The 22,133-nt window shown below is 37.8% G+C and overlaps 1 protein-coding gene across 1 annotated transcript; it reads right to left on the minus strand.

The window, feature by feature from the left end:
* Window positions 1-218: 218 nt before the first annotated feature.
* LOC113226081 (V-type proton ATPase subunit e 2) lies at window positions 219-21,710 on the minus strand. Its single transcript, XM_026458599.1, has 4 exons — window positions 21,541-21,710; window positions 21,413-21,460; window positions 19,967-20,054; window positions 219-850 (listed from the first exon to the last, which is right to left on the minus strand). Exons 1-4 carry the CDS (start codon window positions 21,636-21,638, stop codon window positions 818-820), a joined length of 267 nt encoding a protein of 88 aa, XP_026314384.1. The 5' UTR covers window positions 21,639-21,710; the 3' UTR covers window positions 219-817.
* Between the last annotated feature and the right edge of the window lie 423 nt (window positions 21,711-22,133).

Below are 22,133 nucleotides of genomic sequence, written 5' to 3' on the forward strand. Positions count from 1 at the left end.
CTGTACCCCTGTACCTGTGCTCACCAGTAAACCCGTACCTATATGGTAAATGGGGTTTCAACTACGTTTTAACAAAAAAAACAACCAAAATACCTGACGTAAACTTTATTTGAAATAAATTATACAGATTATCTACAGTTATATATTACATAAACACAAATTAATACTCTATTTACTTATTTACCTTCCTCATGTAGAACTGGAATGATTTTCTTTTAGAGAATAGCTTTTTTCTTTTATTTTTTCGTCTTGTGACACTTACACATCAATAAGTTTAATTATATTCGTGAATAACAAAGATGGCGCTCAAGTTTTTATTATTAACGTTATAATTTTTTTTTATACAAGCAGGGCACATTCTACCACACCGGTCAAGAAACCATAATACTCGTAATTTAAGTACAGATCTTGCTCTAGACGATATTCGAACAAAAGTGTATAGCGTGACGTGCTATTGACTGCACATTAAAATGCCGCCTTGTTTCATATTAGCTGACCGAAACTAACAATACATTATTAATTTTAGCAAAATATTTCGTCCTTAGGGACAGGCTTTACTGCAATAATTAGCCATACTGCCAGAGATCTTAGATTGTAATTTTTCTTCAATAGTTTTTCTGACATTTTTTTCGCGGGAAATCGAGACGGTGGCCATCTTTAAACTTCACATTTTTTTAGAGGAAAAACGCCATCTTTATTATATATTGTTTTTTACAAAAGGGAAAGTTTTTAAAAGCTTCGGCAGTTAACACTTTGAACAATAACTCTTTGAATAATTATAACATTAAATTCTTAAACGATTTTTAAACACCACTGTTTAAACGACCTTTGTCTTGTTGTATTGGTTGCCCTGAAACAAAAAAAAAAATACAAGTTTATAATTAAATTTGCATTGAATTGTTATTCAATTATTTTTTGTGAAATTACTTCACTAGTTTGTTATAATTATTAATACAAAGATCGAACACTTAAAAAAAATCCTTTCAGTCCGGCCGGATTCGAACCGACGTCTTCTAGCAAACTGTGCCAGACTCTATGCCAACTAAGCCACGGAACGAACCAGCGGACCTCACGAATTTTTCCATGTGCTTGTTTTGTCGGATCTTTGTATTTGTTTTTCAACGACTTTTATTTAGCCGTAGTAGCCGTAACTTTATTATATTAAATATATAAATTGTGCAGCGTCAAGTTTGTCGTACGACAAACTGAAAACTTTAGATTTAAATTCAACTCTATGGAGTTCGCGATAAGAACAGTAGAAATTGCGAAGTTTGATGCGTTCTTTAAATGTTTATGTACCCTCAGAAATGTTTCTAAAATGTTATTATGAGAAGACATCGGTTTTGTTGTCTGCTGTATATAAATATACAGCTTATTTTGATATATTTCATTACTGATTTGTGCAGTCACTATCATTTGAAAGGTGCGATTTCTTCATTCAAATGTTTTTTTTTATAATATCAAGTGACGGAACGAACAAGTCGTACGCCTGATGGTAAGCTACACGCCTGTGCAGAACAGTTGCAGTGCCACTCAGAACTTTAAATTGCAAAGATCTGCGCCCGTCACCCTGAGACAGAAGTTGACAAGTCCCACGTGCCTGTAATTTCACCAAAAGATCTCGTAATTGGTATCTACAATATTTGGTGACAGCAGTCCCATATCGTCGGTGGTTCGTAGAAAGGGCCTTACACTGTTTTAGGTTTTAACGACTGTTTCAAAATATTTACGTTCCGTTTTAAAATACAATGTTGTTTTTAAGTATGTTTTAAAATTCAATTTTAAAACAGGACGTACATATTTTAAAACAGTCATAAGAAACCTAAAACATGCTGCCCCTGTAAAATCTTCCAAATGTCGTGTAATAAACTTAAATAGAATACATTTTGAATCATATTTGTGTGGAATCTACTCATGTTGTCTTTCTATATATCTTTATCTAACACGTAGTTATTATGACGATATCTTAGATCTACGTTTTGATTATAGCGCCCCTCACTATAAACCTCTTGGTTATACGGGAAGGGCACTATTACCTGTGCAAACAAGCCTGCGTAGAGACCTTGTCAGTTCAGGTTCTGACCGTAGATCAGCCCGTGGACAGGGTGTTACAGATCGTTGTCACGGACTTCAACCGGTGCTCTAAAGGCTAGTGCCTTAGGCAGATAACAAAAAGTAACGAGAATGGATACTCTCCGCCCCTCCCTAGCTTTAGATATCGCACCACGCCCCACATTGACTGAACGGTAATAAGGCTGTCGAACGACTTTGATATTTGAATATAGTTTTCATTTATTTATTAAGAAAGTTTTACGTTAATACTTCATTGTACGTTACTATTTACAATGGTCGTGAGTACGGCTGTTTATCATCATCTAAACGGGATAGAGTTTTTTCGTTTTCCGAAAGATGAAACGAGGTAATTAAAAATACAGATTTATTATATCAACATATTGAGATGTAATATAGTAGACTCGAATTTTCAATTTGTATTGCCGTCTTATATGTAGTGATTATAATTATTAACTAAGTAATGATAAAGTTGGGCACGCATTCAAATACCTTAGTTAGCTTATTTAAAAGTGCCTGTCCAAAACATAACATTTTAGGTGCTTTTAAATATTAAAAAAAACTTTCAGATTTTTCTAGTTAGTGAATGAATATATAATATATATATTAATATATAATATAATATTATATTAATATAAATACCTAGTGAGTATGTGTAATTATTAGGATTCCTTAATAGATTTATATATAAAAAATTCCCGTTAGAGTTTTCGCTATGTTGCCGCTCTGACCACGTACGAGAAAGTGATGGGTAACCCTGCCACTTCACGCACACTTTTGCGCGTCTGCAGACAGCGCCTTGCTGTATGTAGTAGTAGGTAAATAACTTTCGACTGTTGTATGGAGTGTCCGGGGTATGCCTTGGGTGAGCGACCCCGGGTGCACGTGCAGAACTACCGGAGCTGTAAGCACGCTCACCTCCCGTTGTGCATCGCACAACTAGCAGTTGCTACCGCTAAGCTGTTCAATCTAAATGCAACTACCAAATTTCCTATAGTACCGGAGATGTCAGTCGCAGTGTCCAGCGAAAGCCAGACAAAGCTTCCAACTTAAAGGGTAATTTGGTGACAACAGTAATAGATAATGAATTATAGTAGGCAGGTATATCGCAGTCTTGTTTCCGAAAAATTGTCACAAATCGCAGATGAAACCAAATACTGTCTTAATTCAAAATTGGTGGAATTGGGAAAACACCATTTGAAAGTTCAAAAAAATTCTGAATGAAGCCGATTTATGTTCTCGTTCATAAATGGTTAACTAAACATTATGTATAAATAAAAATAATTACATTATTCGCAATAAGATCGATCGCAGTATTTTTTTTATACAGATTTTTCAGTTCCACAATTTTATAAGATACGACAGTGTTTAGTTGTGAGTGCGAAATGTTCTGCATGTTGTTCTGTGAATCACCTTCGTCGCCTTAGAGTGAAAACAATACGCATACGCATTTTCACATACTTTTGTTTTTATTGATTGTTGTTCATGCAAAACTCATAAATTCTAATTTAAAATATATTATTAATGGAAGAAGTATAATTTAACTAATTAAAATGCTAAGTACAAACGTTATTGTGTTTACGATTATTTAATTCACATTTTTGTCCTCGTACTGAAACATTCACCGGAAGAGATCCGAAGAAAGAGTGTTTTGCTAGATCAAATGGTACCGCTACTTACTATTAAATAACGATGTTACAAAAATATGCTATACACCTAAGGATATTGTTTAAAGAATGTGCTAATTTGTTACTATATCATATATATACAATCCCTATAACCCCAGATAGTCGCAACGCGCGCGATAAAATTGAAATAAGCGCGCGCAATTGGCTGTCTCAATTGAGACAGCCAATAGCGCGACTCAATTTTATCGCGCGCGTCGCGACTATTATGTATTAAAGACGGCAAATAACAAATTACTAACGAAGGTCTATGAGAAGCCCGAATCCGAAAGCTGAGGGCTTTCATAACTCGAGTTTTGTATTTTTTTTTACCGTCCGTGATACATATAATGTTTTTCATCATATTTGCGAGGGAATAAATACAATGTTTAGTTCTTGTATGAATAAAATATGGCTCAGAACACAACAATTATGGATTTTGCAAATGGCGTGTCTTTTTTTATCAACAGACGGCCAACTAGCTCCTATTCCATACATAATACCACAACTCACAACAACAACAACAACAAACCAAACACAACTAACAACTCAAACTAAAATATTGTAAAAAGCGAAGACGCATACAGCCATGATTTTGTATTTGCCAACAGCTATCATTCGTTTCTGAAAATTATGTAACGTGGGTCAAGAACGTAAGTCAGCCTTTTACTCTAATTACCTAACACTTTCCGTAATGTACTTTGTTCCATTGTTACGCAACGCCTCTCTTCAACGCCGCGCAGTCGACGCGGGCGCATAAATATATCACGCCGCTTTTAGAATTCGTTCACAAGGTTACTACGGACAAGGATCTCTTTCTCGGCCACATGCTTTCCACGACAGAATTAGAAGTTAACGGCTACTTTTAGAACAGTGTCCTTAGTTTATCTTTTACTAAATAATACAAATGTATTTTTGTCTTTTGGCGTCTATAGCCCCCCCTCCTTGTTTTAATTAATACATTTTCCAAATGTAAATTTCGGTAACTTTCGAGATATTGACATCTAAAGTTTTATTCATCATGACAATCAACCCATTTATACGTTCTACGGTTTTGAAGTGTAAGGGTGGTGGTGAAATTACAGGCACATGGGACTTGTCAACTTATGTCTCAGGGTCACGAGGGGCAGGGGCACTACCGCTCTGATCTTAGCGTTTTAAAGCTCTAAGTGGCACAGTAATTGTTATGGACACGCGTCTAGTTTACCATCACGCGCACAACTTGTTCGCACCGCCACTTGATATATAAAAAAAAGGAATTTTTCTTCGTGTTCGATCTTTGTATTAATAGTTAAAACAAAACTAATGGACTAATTTCACAAAAAACTAGTGAATATCATGAAGAAGAAGAACAAAAAGAAAACACATTTATTGGAATACCACAAAGGACACCACACAAGAAAAAAGTAAGAAAAACAAAAATATAATATATATTAAAATATTCTGCCTGAGCAGAGTGTAAGAGAGCTCAGAGTTAAAATGATAGGTGGGACTCCGATCTGCTTGCTAGATTAACCAAACTTCACGTTATGTGAGCTCGGTGAACTTAGCAGGAATCATGTAGTCATTTCACTAATTTTATTTTCTTTATTTTTATTCTGTAACTTTTGTACTAACGTACAATAGACAGTTTGTAAGTGTACTAACAAAATGTACTGTAAATTGTCTGCAATTTTTTTTAAAGACACTTAAGATCAGTGGCGAGGCGTTCATGTAACTCCATTTTCACCGGCTTGCCTAAAATTTTCCACGTATTATCAAATAATAATAATAATAATAATAATAATAATAATAACGCACACACTCAACATAGCCCCGCATTAGGGAAACCCTGTATCGCGGGTGCCATGGACACACACATAGACAACCACAAATTACACCCAAACTCACGAGAGAAATAAATGTAGGCCATACACATATTTCTCCCGGCCTGGGAATCGAACCCAGGACCTCTGCATGGCAGTCCGGTATGGTAACCGTTCGGCCACGGAGGCAGTTTAATACTACATTTTGTGCTAAATTTTATGTGTAGAATAAGTTAACCAGTGAAATGAAGTATACTAATACCTTGTGTGCTAATAAATTGTGTTTAAATGTCGCTAAGGCACCACTTTTTCTTAAGGAATGATTTTTGTTTTGCTCCGGCCTTACTAATGACAATTTTCACGCCATATTATTTAAATAAATATAAGCAAACACATTAAGTATAAAAAAATTTTGTGTGGTGCCAGCAGCGGCAACTCAGCATTTGCTGGAAAATGCAATGTGTTCCCAGAAACAACGGTTATTTCGATGGAGCCATAGCACTTAAAAAAAACTGAGTGATTGTTAGGACCCTAAGTGCCTGGTAGCGAGACATAATAATATTCATTACAATCAATATTTAGTTTTTTAGTTATAATCATTTTTAGATATATAGAGCCACCAATGACAACGTATTGCGGAGAATGCACAAAGGTTTAGATCTTCTGGAAACAGTAAAGGGGAGGAAGCTGCAGTACTTTGGGCACATCATGCGGACTGATAAATACTTTCTACTCATTCTGCAGGGAAAAATTCAGGGCCGCAGAAGGCGTGGTCGTAGAAAAATTACATTGTTTCAAAATGTTGCAGAGTGGTTTAACATGAGTAGCACCTAACAGTTCCGAACCATAACTTCTCGGACCCAAATTGCCATAATGCTAGCTGACTTCCGGTAGGAGATGGCACCCCAAGAAGAATACCGTAACGAGGTTCTAGTGCGTACGCTTGAAACAGTCCTCACTCGCAACAATGAATACCTGGAGGTCTACCAGGAAATACGGAACAACGATCATAGTTTTATCTTCGTATCGGACCGGAGGCTACCACGAAACGCGTAAATATATAAATCATAAATCCTTACTCCGAAACGTCAAAAGACAGCTTTCGTATCGAATTTTGACATTACTTTCATTGTAAAACTGACATATGTAGTACGTGTGAGCTTCGTCGCGGACGCAGTCACGTAGTATCGTATTCCGTGGTAGACTTCCTGGTTATCGTCAGCTCACTGCGAATCGAACGCGTTCCGCTTGCAGCAAGCTCGCCCACCGTGTACACAGTATGATTTTTATTACATAACATGTGGGTACGGTTACAGCTCGCCAGTGAATATCCAGCTCAAGTATATAAAAAGTAAGAGTCGAACTGGTCGCAAACGACTGAATATGGTAGATATGATTGATGAAAAGTTGCAGAAAAGGTTTATGTGGCAATTAACCTACTCTTGCAAATTAGCTGCAAAACTTGCATCGTATGACAATCGTTTGAAACCATTTAAGATGGCTACACTAGAAACCCGTAGAAAAGTGATTGATTTGACCTTTATCAAAAGAATTGTCTCAGGCATTATTGGTTGCCCTGGTCTGCTCTCTAAAATAGACTTCCTTATCCCGCGACAATTGCCTAGGTCTGGTTGTAATAGGCTCTTCCATAGGCCAAGATGTCGCACGTTTTTGAGGCTACATTGTTTTTTATCACGAGCATTAACACTGTATAAGGAGTATCAGAATGAAATTGATCTAAATTGTACTTCCGTTTCTATAATAAAGAAAGTGATGTGATAAGTTTATAATGATTGTACTTTTGTATCGTCAGGTCTAACCAAATATTATTGTATTTCTTTTAGTGCATGCTGTCCTTCCTTCCATCCTTTAAGTAATGGGACACTTAGTTTAAAACCATAGTGTCTGTATGCCTGCGTAATTATAGTTTACTCATTGTTGTGAGAGTCTGATTAAATAAATAAACCATTTTCGCTATAAACCGACTCGATCGATATATGACAAGATGAAAATTATATCTATTAAACGAGAGAACTGTTGACCCTTCGTTGATAAGTGGTGAACCGGTGACCTATTGCATTACAACAGTCATTTTATTATCAGAAATATGCGTACGAGCATCTGAACTCGACTGACGTGGAAGAGACGGAATGTCAATGCTATCGAGCTACCTTTCGCCTAATACGGGTGGGTCATCTCATTCGACATACATGCGAAACAATTAATGTCAAATAAGCAATACTCGACCAACTTAAAAAACAATGTCAAGTATGAAGCTTCATTCGCATCGTGCGTCTTTTAATTGGTCGAGTATTACTTATTTGATAGTAATTGTTTCGGACGGAGAGCGAGAGTAAAGGGCCTGGCCTGGTCTCTTTAATGACATTTTAAAACGTTCCCGAAGTCTATGGACCTGCAGGCTTCGTGTAGGTTTTTTTTAATAATATCAAATGACTGGACGAACAAGTCTTGCGCCTGATGGTAAGCTACACGCCTGTCCATAACAGTTGCAGTGCCACTTAGAAGTTTAAATCGCACAGATTTGAGGGGCACTGCCATTGCGCCCGTCACCCTGAGACATAAGTTGACAAGTCCCATGTGCCTGTAATTTCACCAGCACTCTTACCCTTCGAAACCGGAACACAGTAATGCTGACATTACTGCTTGGCAGCAGAAATAGATAAGGCGGCAGTACTACCTTGGAAGAACTCTTTCACAAGGGACTCTACTGCTACTAAAAAGGTTATGAGTGTTCGTCCAGGGAAGTACCTGACCTTGACCTATTGCTGCCGCCAAGCAATAATGTGAGCAGAGAGTAAGGGTGCTGGTGAAATTACAGGCACTGGAGACTTATCAACTTATGTCTCAAGGGGACAGGCGCAGTGACAGCGTCTCTCAGATCTTTGCAATTCAAAGCTACACTCTCTGTGCGAGTGCGGTTTGGCAGCCCTCGAGCACCTGTTTTTTTGACTGTAATCGTATCGTCACTCTAACTTCCTCTTAACGTTAGTCCACTCTTCTTTTGTCTATGTCCTGTGTAAGTTTATTTAAAAAAAAACAATTTGTAATAGTCTGTGTATGTACTCTGTTGTTGTAGATTCTCTTCTCAGCGAATGTTTTCGGAATTTACCGGTCAATCTTGGAGTTAAAAACGCGTGCATTCCTCAACTTAGAATTGGCGGGTTTACCGATGGCATCGATGGGGTTGTAACATTATAAATTATAAGTCATAATATTTTTACAAAACTACCTCACATAGTCATTTTTACTTGACATTGGCGAAATCATCGTTTATTTCGATGGAGTCATAGCATTTAAAAGAAGAAGAGTGTCACTGCAGCTATCATGAATATGCGTGTCGCTTACAACCAGACGCACGACTTATTCGTCCCGTTACTTACTATCGTAATAACATAATCGATCATTCATTATCACCTAACTTTACCATTTCAGTCAGTCGTGACTAGGACTTGGTCCCGGGAATTCCCGGTTCCGGAAACACCATCAGTCCCGGTACCGCGATTATAGATTCCCGGTACTCCGGGTTATAACAACGGACTACCTACTGAGCTATGTGTAATATCGTTATTTATTAATGCTACATAAACCACAATGTGATTTTACGATATTACGTTATGTTAAATTTAATAGTGCATGGAGGGGTGCTGGTTCCTACACTTATGTATGGTAGTGAATATTGGGTTTGGCAGTAGAAGCATGAAGGTAGAATTAATGCAGTAGAAATGAGAGCTTTGAGGAGTATGCCTGGAGTAACTCGGATGGATAAATTACGGAACAGTGTGATAAGAGAGCGTTACGGCGTGGAAGAAGATATAGTGACAAAGATAGAGAAAGGGATGCTTAGATGGTTCGGACATGTATAAAGAATGAATGAAAGAAGACTGACGAAACAGATTGATAAGGCGAGTGTGAGCGGGCAAGTTTGTATGGGCCGACCAAGGCGAACTTATCATGACCAAATTGAGGCCATGCTAAAGAAGAGCCATGTCAAGAGTACCCTTAACCGACGGCGTGTATGAAAGCATTGATGCATGTTCATGAGGCGAAAGATGTGTGTCAGGACCGTAGCAAGTGGAAGACTTTTGTCTCTGCCTACCCCGATGGGAAAAAGGCGTGAAGTATATGTATGTATGTAAGTAAATTTAATAGTAATTATCTCTCAAATAGATATTTTTAATAAAAAACCTTTATTTTGATTAGATAATGAAGATTTTCTTTATTATTTATGGTATTGTTATTGCGTAAATTATTGAATAGGTATAGATAACCCGGAAAAAACACACTTACTGGTTGCAGTTTTTAGACGCAGGTAGAGCTCCTTGTGAAAGAGTTCGTCCAGGGAAATGCTGCCACCTTACCAATTTCTGCCATCAAGCAGTAATGTGAACATTACTGCGTTCAGGTTTCGAAGGGTAAAGGTGCTAGTGAAATTACAGACACATGGGACTTGTCAACTTATATCTCAGGGTGTCGGGTGCAGAGGCAGTGCCCCTCAGATATTTTGTGACTTAAAGCTCTGAGTGACAATGCAACTGTTAGGAACAGACGTGACAAAGAAGTACCGGGAATACCGAGAGTATCGGTACTGAGCCGAACCCAGCACCGGGAATCAACATTTTAGAAACCGAACAGGTCCTGCAAGCCCTAGCCGTAACCAAGGGACTTTTATAGGGCCCAAAACATCGGTTTGTTTGAAGAATAAAATATGCAAGATTTAGATCTGAAGAAATGGTTATATTTCCAATGCCTATTTCGTTCTTATTGCAGGCTCTTTCTGACCTACTGAAGCCGATACCGTGTCGGTAAATACGGCGACTACCAAAAGCGACGTCGTGGCCGATCACAAATGCATATTTCACCCTAGCTTAAACAAATTACATTAGCTACATATGAAATTATCAAAGCTACATTCAGTGGAAGTAATTCTTTACAATATACATATACTCGTATGTACGTAATTATTACGTTATTGTAAATAGATACTAACGCATCGTAAAAACACGAGAGAGTGACGTGCTTGTTACATAAAAGATAGTGCGAAACTTGCGCCTGCGCCAAGGTCGTCCATAGACATAATTACTTTATGTACAGATTGTGAATTACTCTTGTTGTTGCTGAAATTTAATAATTAAAAATAATATTAATTTAAAGGATCATTCGGATGAAAGTCCAGGTAGCTGGAACTCGGATCCCGGAACTCAAATGGAGTTGGGATCGGGATATATAGCAAGGAGAGGTGATAACAGGTGGCGCAAGAGGTTGACTTATTGGTGGCCGAGAATAGGCAAAAGAAGCCCAGTAGGAATGTGGGTCTTCGACGCGTAGGTACCACTTATATTTCGTTTAAGATTGGAAGTAAACGTACCCAAATAACTTTTCCTCTGCCATGACCAATAACAATAGTCCCATATAATGATTTTTTTGAAAGGATTTGGACATATTCGCAAATAGTCGCTATACTTATACAGGGTGACACGTTGAACGAGGTAAATATTTAAAGTCGCTTAACAAACAACATCGCACAATGTGGAGTAATTTTGGGAGACATATATGGGAGTATACCGAATATGTAAAAAAAACACTACCTTTTTTCTCTAAGGAAAATACTACAAAATACAAAAAATACAAAAATGTTTATTTCTCTCTTCAAAGTTTACAACTTAGGTACATTTAGTAAGTTTACAAGTTACATACCTTTGAGAGAGCTGGAGTCTGCACTAGGAAGAACCTGTGTTGCAGATCTCCAGGCTCTAACATACTGCCTCTAACATATTGTAATACTCTGCGCAAGATCGAACATGCAGCTAGTGACCGTACCCTTACCGGCCTATGCGCACGCGTTGAATGAAGGGAAGTGGGAAAGTTTTATTGAAATTTAAGGATATTTCAATAAAACTTAGCAAATAGACGTAATTCCACGTACTTTTGAGGTCGGTTTTTTAGTACTCTGTACTGAGATTATTAACTATTTATCTCGTTCAACCTGTCACCCTGTAATTTCATCCTTATAAGGATGACGTAGCATTTCTTATACATTATTGTTTTGTTTTATAGGTAAGTCTGACCTATATATATTGTGAGTAATCTGAATAAATATATTGTGAGGCAAATGCGTTATGCATTCCCCGCCGCTGGGAGACGGCGGGCATATGTGGGAGTCTCTCCTGGGGACTATGTCGATCCCCAAGAGCATACCCACTAAAAACCTCACGATGTTCCTGCGCGCACCTGGCGCCGGAGCCGCGGGGTCCCTTTCAGATGCTACCGCGACTCCTGTGGTGCTGGTCCGCCTTTGGGCGGACCCCTACACCATCCCCCCCTTAATCATGGGGGGCGACCTGCTCGGAGATGCCCTGGAACATTTGGGGCATCTACCGGCGGCGGAGGCCTGTGCAATGCAGGGGTAGGGTCTCACAACCCCGCACCCTGATGGCCTCCGCTGATGGGACGCAGGCGGTCGGCGAAGAGCCGTCCCGTGCGTCCTCTCCACCGACGCCGAATGGGGTCCGAGAGGGCGCTGTCTTCTCGGACCCGTTCGGCTGTCTCCTTCTGCGAGGACCTGATGTCGCCATCGCCTGCCATGACCTCTCGCTTCCCAGCATGGCTCTAACTATGCTGAGCAGTGAGAGGTGTCGTCCCACCACCTCTACGAGATCCCGGCGCTGCTGGCTCCAGGTCGGGCACACCTCCAAGGTGTGCCTCGCCGAGTCTGTAGCAACGCCGCACTCGTGACACTCCGGGGTCACCTCCCTCCGTGCGATCTTGTGCAGGTAGTCACCGAAACAGCCGTGTCTGGTGAGTACCTGAACAAGACGCCGGGGGACCGGTGAGGGACCCGTGCCTCATCTTTCTCCAATCGGCCAGTACAGGGAGCAGCGCCTGGACGGTGCGCTCCCCGTATCTGGCCGATCGGAGTGCGTCCTAACACCCACCCGCCTGGACGGTGGTCTTGGCGGCACGCCGAACCTCCACTAGCTCCTCTAGTGTGGGGCGCTCTCCACGTGCCCTGGCTTCCGCACGGCACCTGTAGGTCTGCTCGAGGACGGACGCCTCGAGCTCCCAGGGTGCGGATCCAGGCAGGGCGCATGCCGCGCATAAGGCGTCCAAGCGCCGCCGCGGCGGACACGAGTCGCGGCGACAGCCGGTGGAAGTGCTCTTTAAAGTTCCACCGGCTGTCCAGGGTGAGCCCAAGATACTTTATATGAGAGCTCACCCCGACCCTCCTTCCTCCCCCCTCCACACAGGAGCCGGGCGGAGGCCCTCGACTGAGGCCATAGAATGCTACGACCTCTGTTTTGTCGAAGGCGACCATGAGCCCCAGCTCCCCAATGCGGCTGACTACTAGGGCGCTTCCCTCCGTGGCCAGTCGCGACGCTTCCCCCCAATCCCGCCCCCGGGCGTAGACTAGAGTGTCATCTGCGTAGCAGGGGACCCTGCGGCTCCGGCGCCAGGTGCGCGCAGGAACATCGTGAGGTTTTTAGTGGGTATGCTCTTGGGGATCGACATAGTCCCCAGGAGAGAGTCCCACATATCACCGCCGTCTCCCAGCGGAGGGGAATGCGTAACGCATTTTCCTCACGGTAATAAAAAAAAAGGTTAGGTTAAGTTAGGTTTAAAAGATAAAAACATTTTCCTCTCAAAATTACTTTCGAGGTTATGAAATTTCGACCAAACGTTATTTCTGGAAAATGTAATTTCGGTACTACCGACAGGTAACCATATTTAGTTTTTTTTTTAAGAAAACCTAATAGATGTTTTATTGTATTCATTTTCTTTAAGATTACAGAATTTAATGTATACTTATAGATTGCAACACCCTAACAGGGTCAATGTTTGTACAAGATACATGTCGTTGTGCTATCCGTGATGCAATTAAATAAATTAAAAAATCTTAGGCACGCATTTTTATGTGTGCGTGCTGCAGCGCCATCTGCATGCAGCTTGCGATCGCGAAAAAACAATGTCTACGGCAGTTTCTTTTATAAATTCTGGCAACTTGTTATATGCGCTACGTATAGGTACTGTATATACTAAATGATATATACGGGTAGCACATTAGTCGGTAGTGGCTATAAATACAATGACCGGCGATCGCGACTTAGCTCACGTGAATGTCGCGGCTCGCATGACGCAACCACCGGATTGTTTTCTTCTATATCATCGGTTTGGGTAATTTTCAGGATAGTTTTCTCTACCTAATTTCGAAGGCAATTTTTATTATTGAAATATTGTAGAATATTACATCAAGTATTACTTAATATTCGAAGGTAATATCCAGAAATATTATTTAATATTTTACGATCATATACTCGATATTTAAATAATAAAAATTGCCACTGAAATTAGATAAAGGAAAACCTGAAAATAACCTACTCCACGTTTACGTACAATTGTAATTTTATTCTCGTTTTTAATTAGGTTCAGTAGTTATGAAATTTTATTGTACATCTACCTCCTTTCAGGCTACAGCTGGAAACTAGTCATGAGGCTCCAGCATAAAAGTGAAGGATTGAGGATTAGAATGTTTTGTAGGATTGTAATGTAGCCAGGAGAGTAGTAGCCTCCGCAGCCTCCATAGATCTTGCTTAGTAAGTTTAAAGTTCAAAATTCCAAAGGGTAAAGAAATAGTGGTAATAAATCCAGTTTTATAAATATTATTCCCGTTTTATTAATATTCGTGACCTTTAACACGTTTATCGCACAAGAGATTTTTGTAACTGATAAACGGTTCAAAAAAATTAACGAGCTGACGTGTTTGCTGCGGCGATCGGGCAGGCAGAAACGATGGAACGAAACAAAATGAGAATGGCGAGGCAAAGGAATTAAAAAACGATTGGCCAGGAACCGGAAAAAAAGGCGATAAAAAAGGTAGTACGACGATGTAAGGTCACATCGTAACAAAACTGAGCTGGCTGGATTTTATTTCATTTTATGTTTTCTTTTGTTTTTAACTGATAATACTTGGTACTTGATTTGTTTGAAATAGCCGAATACATGTCTCTTTCTTTCTTTATTATTTCTTAAGACTTCGGATAGTGCTTGCGGAGAAAGTGAATAGTTCCTACACCCACAAATGTTGGATGCAAGTACTGAACCACATATACATACATTCATATACTTCACGCCTTTTTCCCATCGGGTTAGGCAGAGACAACAGTCTTCCACACATCTTTCGCTTCATCAACACGCATCAATGCTTTCATACACGCTCGTCGGTTAAGGGTACTTGACCTGGCCCTTCTTTAGGATGGCCTCAATTTGGTCATGGTAAGTTAACTTGCCCGCTTACACTCGCCTTATAAATCTGTTTGATCAATCCTCTTTCATTCATTAATTATCTCTACATGTCTGAACCATCTAAGTATCCTTTTCTTTATCTTTGTCACTATATCTTCTACAGGTGTATATATGCATGTACATAATATGTAATTCAGTAGTTCCCAATTAAACAGCAATGAAGGACCTTGTGAAAGAGGTAAGTTTCGGGGTCTTAAAAACGTAACGTAATATTCACATTACTGCTTGGCGGCAGAAATAGGTAAGGTGGCAGTAATTCTCTGGACGAACGCTTTTACAAGGAGCTCTGCTGTTACTAAAATATATATCGACGGTGGAAATTGACATGTTGTAAAGAACATTTTGTCGTAATGGAAAATGTCCCTTACTATAAAAATGTCAAATGTCCGTTACGACATTTGAAAATTCGATACATCGACAAAATCGACAACATCGACAATGGAAATTTGAAATGTCCTAAGAGACATTTTTTTTTTGATGCACACACTCATAGCCCCGCACTAAGGAAACCCTGTATGGCGGGTGCCATAGACACACAAATAGACAACCACAAATTACACCCAAACTCACGAGAGAAATAAATGTAGGCCATACAAATATTTCTCCCGGCCCGCGAATCGAACCCAGGACTTCTGCGTGGCAGACCAGCATGGTAACCGTTCGGCCACGGAGGCAGTTATACAAGTTATCCCTCAAATTTCAACCGTCGATATAAACGTGTATGAAATACTGTCCAATATGATCCATAGTCTCAGCCTACGCCAGTGGGAGACAGACGTACATATACATGTTTACGTCTAGAACAATGATTGTAACCTTGGATTGAAATACCGCACATGTACATCTACATATAAAGAATGCCTTTTAAAATGCACTTGGCAAGTGTGCAATACTAGCGCAAAGAGACACGTGCACGGCATCGTAAATACATTTTATTGCTTGCTTCCGACCGCATTCCACATCCACGTTACACCACAGCTTAATAAGACAAGTAGTGCAACTTCTTTGGGAGATTTTTTTTTACGATATCAAGTGACGGTACGAACACATCGTGCGCATAAGCTATACGCCTGTCCATAACGGTTGCAGTGCCACTCAGACCTATAAGTCGCAAAGATCTGAGGGGCACTGCCATTGCACCCGTCACCCTGTGACAGAAGTTGACAAGTCCCATGTGCCTGTAATTTCACCAGCATCCTTACCCTTCAAAACCGGAACACAGTAATGCTGACACTATTGCATGGCGGCAGAAATAGGTAAGGTGGCAGTACTTCCCTGGACGAACTCTTTCACAAGGACCTCTACTGCTACTACAGTTTAAAAAGATTCACTTTCTTACAGTAACGTCTCAGTACTTTTATGAAAATGTTATTTATAATTATTTAATACAGAGGTCGAACACTTAGAAAAACTTTTTTTCGATCCAGCCGGATTCGAACCGACGTCTCCAAGCAAACCGTGCCAGACGCTATGCCAACTAATGCTTAATTAATAGTTATAACAAACGATACTTCGTTTCAATCCATTTGAAACAAAAAATAAACAAGCCACTGACCCGACCATTGACGGTTTAGTGATGCCGAATTGTAATGCCAACTGCAAATCGATTAATTAACTGAATTAATCGATTTGTTTTATTGAGTCATACTAGCAGTTTTCCTTAAATGAAAATACATAACCTATAAAAGCATATATTTAAAATTTACGAAATCTTAATTTTGAATTCTTCAAATCCTTACACTCAGATACTCGTTCGATTGATTTGTTGATGAGATTAAAATATTCGACTTACTAATCGATTACAAAAACTTTAATTGAATGAACCGAATTTTTTTTTCGTATAACACTATGCAACCATAGACAAATAACAGAAGTACGTATATAGTTGAAAAATAAACTTCACTAAATCACTTTTGGACAACTATTTTTCAAATACGATTTTCCGATGCTATTCCAATGAATATTGTTGGAAAAAAGAGATATCCTTTGAAATATACGTGAAAGTGTTATTTATTCGATACGTTGAGTGATTGCTTTAGAATTTTAACCAAACAGGTTTGTTTACTTGTTGTTTAAATGGATTGGAACAGAGATTATTGGAGTAATTTCACAAAAAATAATTGAATATCTATTCAATACAAATTTAATAATATTTATTTTAAGAAAATTTTTTTTTTGTGAATAATATCTATATAATATATTCGCCGATGTTCGCTCATTGTATTGTTAATTTTTATTTATTTTTGTGTTGCTGTGTTTGTATTGCGTAACTAACCCTTAGACTTAAGTATTTTGTAATTTACTAACAATCTATGGCCCGGGCTCCGAAATAAATTCGTATTATTATTAGTAATTACTTAAGAATAAAATATCTAACTTTGTACATAATTTTTATATGGAGACATTTATCCCAAAATTTGCAAATTGTTCAGCGGTTTAACGACACGCTCGCTGTCCGCTTCCCGCCAGTCGCCATCAGGTGTTCCTGTGTTTTTCATATTAATTTACAGCGCGCGGATTGCGGGATATGAAGCGTAATCCTCCACACCTAACCTCGTAAAATATAGGCTCGCGTTGATCTGGCCTTAAGTACCGCCCGGCGGGCGCGCACACCTACAAGCCACGCTGTTACGTTTGTATGAAGTTACCATACTTGTCTTATACTATGGTTAATACGATGTGTCCATTTGGTCGAGGGATAAATCGATGTATTTGTAGTCACGCAAACAATATATCAATTGCTACGGCGACCCCTGTTAGTCCACGTGAAAAATCAGGTGTTACGCATATTGTAATCAAGTAAATGACATAAAGATAAAAAATATAAACAAAACACTATAAATTAATAATTTATTTCGATTATAATATACAGACCACGGCTATGTCACACGGAGGGAAAGTGCCTTAAACACCGTAGATAGAAAGTTTTTTTACTAAAAGAAGACTCATTTTTATTTGGAAAACCATACGAACTGCATTCAAAGATTTTTAAATAATGACAGACTGTCTGAAATGGGAACCGAATCCGCCGCGAGAAAAGGATTATTCATTTTCCTGAACAAAATTTCAAATTGCATGTTAAATTCTTTAAATTTTAAATTACACGTTAAATGGTCTTCCTTTTATTTAAGATGCTGTGTTATTAAGAAGTTAACTTTAACTTTTTGAACTTTCCTACTAAATACAAATCTAAAAATTTGTCAGATAGTACAACAAAAAAAACTGCCTCTGTGGCCGAAAGGCCCCCACACTGGACTGCCACGCAGAGGTCCCGGGTTCGATTCCCGGGTCGGGAGAAATTTTTGTATGGCCTACATTTATAGTTCTTGTGAGTGTGGGTGTAATTTGTGGTTGTCTGTCCATGTGTGTCCATAGTTTCCCTAGTGCGGGGTTAAGAGTGTGTGCCCGTTATTTTTTATTTAAAAAATCTTAAATGTTTGTATTTGGTAAATTTATTATGTCGTTGTACAAAGTCATGGAACAAAAGAGGTTGTTTACGTTGTTAGTAATACAGTCCTGCAAGGTTTTTTTTAATAATATTTATTTTATTTTCATAATATACAGGTAAGATACAAAAAAGCTCAAATACTAGAAAGTAACACTGGGAGGTTTTTAATATTTTAAATTAACCCTGTATAATTTATATTCATATTTAATATTTTTAATGTTTTTGTACAATAATTCCCACTAGTTCAGTTGTCCAGTTCAGTTGATTGAACTTACGAACCTCTTTTTCCCATTTGGCTGAACTGATGAAACTTTGGGCCCCATTCAAATGGGGAAAAGCTTGTTTTATTTTCAACTGTACAAACAAGATAGAAACTCTGTATAGTTCAATCAACTAACTGGACTGGACAACAGAACTAGTGTAGAGAGAGGATGGATAATTGAACTAGTGGGAATAGAGGGAATAAAAAAACTGTAGTCCATTTGTTTAGGTACTTCACTAAATGTAAACAATCTTGATTAAGTCTATTTAATGAAATGTACATTTCTAGAATGATTTTTACTTACCTTCAAATACAAAATACAAATACTTAGTTTCATATGAAATTGCGTGCCTATTTTTATACCTATTGATTTGTAAAGTATATGTTTCAATAAAAAGATGTATCAAGATTGTTTACATTTAGTTAAGTACCTAAAAAAATGGACTATAAACCAGGGGCAAAAGCTTGTTTTATTTTTAACTGAACAAATGAGGAAATAAATGTCATTAGTTCAATCAACTGAACTGGACAACTGAACTAAGTGAGAGTAGAGGCAATAATTAGCCCAACTGTATGAAAAGTCCAAAAAAAATGTTAGTTACGCTTATGAAATAAATAACCAATGTTTGATTTCAATCATCATCGGCCCATTATTCGAGCAACTGGGTCAGGTTCAATTGAATAATCAATTTTTGAAAATTCATACATAGATGCACTGAATTTAGAACTATGTATAAAAAATACATATAGGAACATGTTTTTAAAGTATTTCATTTTAATTATATCCCCCTGTCGTTATTAAAACAGTAACATTCACAGTTCAGACAAAACTGACGACAACAACAACATGACTATATAAATTTTATGAAAACTGGCAACCCTGTAAATGCCATCATACTCCATCTTCAAAAGACAGATTATAGTAAAACATCATAGTATTCGTTACAATCATTAATACAATTTGTATTTATACACTGAAATAAAACTGCGTTTAATGGAACGCGTCATTCAGTGATTTATAGTTTTAGTTCATATAAAGTGCTGCCTTTGATTTGTCAGACGTTATGTACATACCAAATCTTTATCGATTCTGTTTTGAATATAATCGATAAAAATGGAACGTGTTAAGATAAAGATTTCAACATGTCATCTCTTATTGATACTGAGAGTCTTCCAAAATCTAATCAAATTGAAATTGTTTTATACTTGTTGAAAATTTAAAAAAATATAGAATAAAATACAATAATAGGCGCTTTGTCGTCGAGTTGCAGATACCAGCCCACTGCACCAAGTACCAAGTACATTAATATCTGTTTTTTTTTCCAGCTTTACAGTTACTGCCTTGTATACAATTTATATAGATCTCTGTTTATAAGTAACAAAGTTTGTATTGTCTTACCCAAGTGCGTGCCATCCAGATGAGAGTCTCGTTGGTTAGTCTAGGTCCAATAAGGGGATTCATTTGCACCATGTATGCACACAGCCAGCTGTAAAACACATCAACACAACATTTAATTACAGGTCATAAACTGCGAGGTTACCTATTTTGGTTTATCACAAAAACCTCTTTTTTGTACACATCTGGACACTTATGCCTGTCCATATAAAGTACATGAGAGATGAGTTAGGTACACTTTTCTAAGAACCTAAACAACTAAGATATTGTTTATAGTATGTTCCCTTGAACAAATTGGATATGCCTTTCCAGCTAAGTTTTGTGTATGTGTCCATGTAAGTTTAAACCATAAAAAAATTGTATTACATGCTATTAATTAAAATATATGGAAATCCAGAATTAAAAACGTTATTAATATTTGGCAATATTAACCACTCCATGCTACTCCTTGTATCTACATGTAGACATACGAATGTGTTATATTTAAACTATTATAAATTAGTAGCGTTCATATTATTCTTGGACATAGTATTTTAAATTGTAATATTGTGACATGGATGATGCAAAATAAATGAATAACTTGATGAACAATGCTCTGGCCACACAGAGGCGGCCGCCGCGCGTTTCGGTGTGGCAGGGTTCATATGAACTCGTACATTACAAAAATTCCCATGCCCGGGAATGCTTCCGAGGCCGCCTCTGTATGGCCTGAGCATCAGAGTTTTTTTGTAACAATCATAATCGTACTGCTATTACAAGTGTTGTAACTCATAATATGTGAAATTTAATATTATATCATTACTGAACGTAAAATTTGATTTTCTACTCTTTAAAAAAACTGTCGTTAGAATATTGTAAGCATTGACTTACAATTACAATTGTAAGAAACAAAAGATATCTACTTAACTCAAAACTGAGACACACTTTATGTGAGCTATTTCTGGCCAAAATAATCCTTATTCAAAAACATGAAATTATTTTTTCAATTTCATTTTTAAATATATTTGAGAAATTGTTTATGTGTCTCTAATAAACTATAACATATACATTTCAATGTTTTTTTTTTTGCGGGAAGTGAGTAATTCGTTTTTCATCAATTCTGAGAAACTCCTCTTTTTGTGTAAATACACTGTACACATTGTATTAACAATGCGATATGACTGGGTCACGTGTTTGGAAATGTGAAATTTTCTTTTTAAATGAGGATAATTTGGTAAATTCCTTTACTGCATACATACTTAACGATGTCAAAAAAAATTATGACCATTTGCAAGGTTAACTTCAGTTTCTAAACATGACGATTATATTTAAATAATAACTTTATGATATTTAAGCACGCCATTGTGTAGTATTTAGTAAGTTTTAGTCCAAGAGAGATGAAACACGACATAAAATAAAAAATGACGTATATTTGCGAATAACTAATTTGAAATGAAAAATTAAACTTACAATAACCAGCATGTAGCTGCAGTTAGCATTAACACCACCTGGATTATTCTGAAATTAACACGTAAAATAACGTTAAATTATAAGAATTTTATCACGAATTATGAGTCAAGCTGGAATCGGAAACTTACCCTCTGTTGGGTCCTTTAGGCGCGAAGAAGGGGCAAACAATACCCACTACACCCCACAGGATGGTGAAAACAGCAATTGGAAGAACAGAATAACCCATTTTGAGATAGTATTTACGATATTTTCGTAAATTATTATATCTCCATCAAAACATCAGGTGCACTAAAATGGAGGACAAGTTTATGATGTTGGCAGAACCGTACAGTCAAAGTCATATGACAATTGTGCGTTTTATTGTATAACGCTTTGTTTTGTATTAAACAAAACTTTGAGTACTTCTTTACAATTTTTTTTATTACTATACAAGAACAAATATCAAGCTTTTCTAATATGATAGTCCAATAAAGAATGATAGAGATAATTCTGTTTGAAACAATTTTTCAAACATTCATAATATTCGAAAATTGTAAAGTGGTACGCAGCAACAAAACGATTTAATTCATGCCCCTGCCATCTATTGTTGAATAGTAGTAGTAATTCTATTCGACGCTAGATGTTGCTATGAAAAATCTTCTTTTCTGCGAAGGCAAAGCCCGTGCAAAGCCAAGCTCACATGACAAGTCTTTTGATTTTTTTAAATATGTTTTTACTGTTA

Source organism: Hyposmocoma kahamanoa, unplaced genomic scaffold, assembly GCF_003589595.1.
Source record: "Hyposmocoma kahamanoa isolate Upper Pololo Valley unplaced genomic scaffold, ASM358959v1 181, whole genome shotgun sequence".
NCBI lineage: Eukaryota > Metazoa > Arthropoda > Insecta > Lepidoptera > Cosmopterigidae > Hyposmocoma > Hyposmocoma kahamanoa.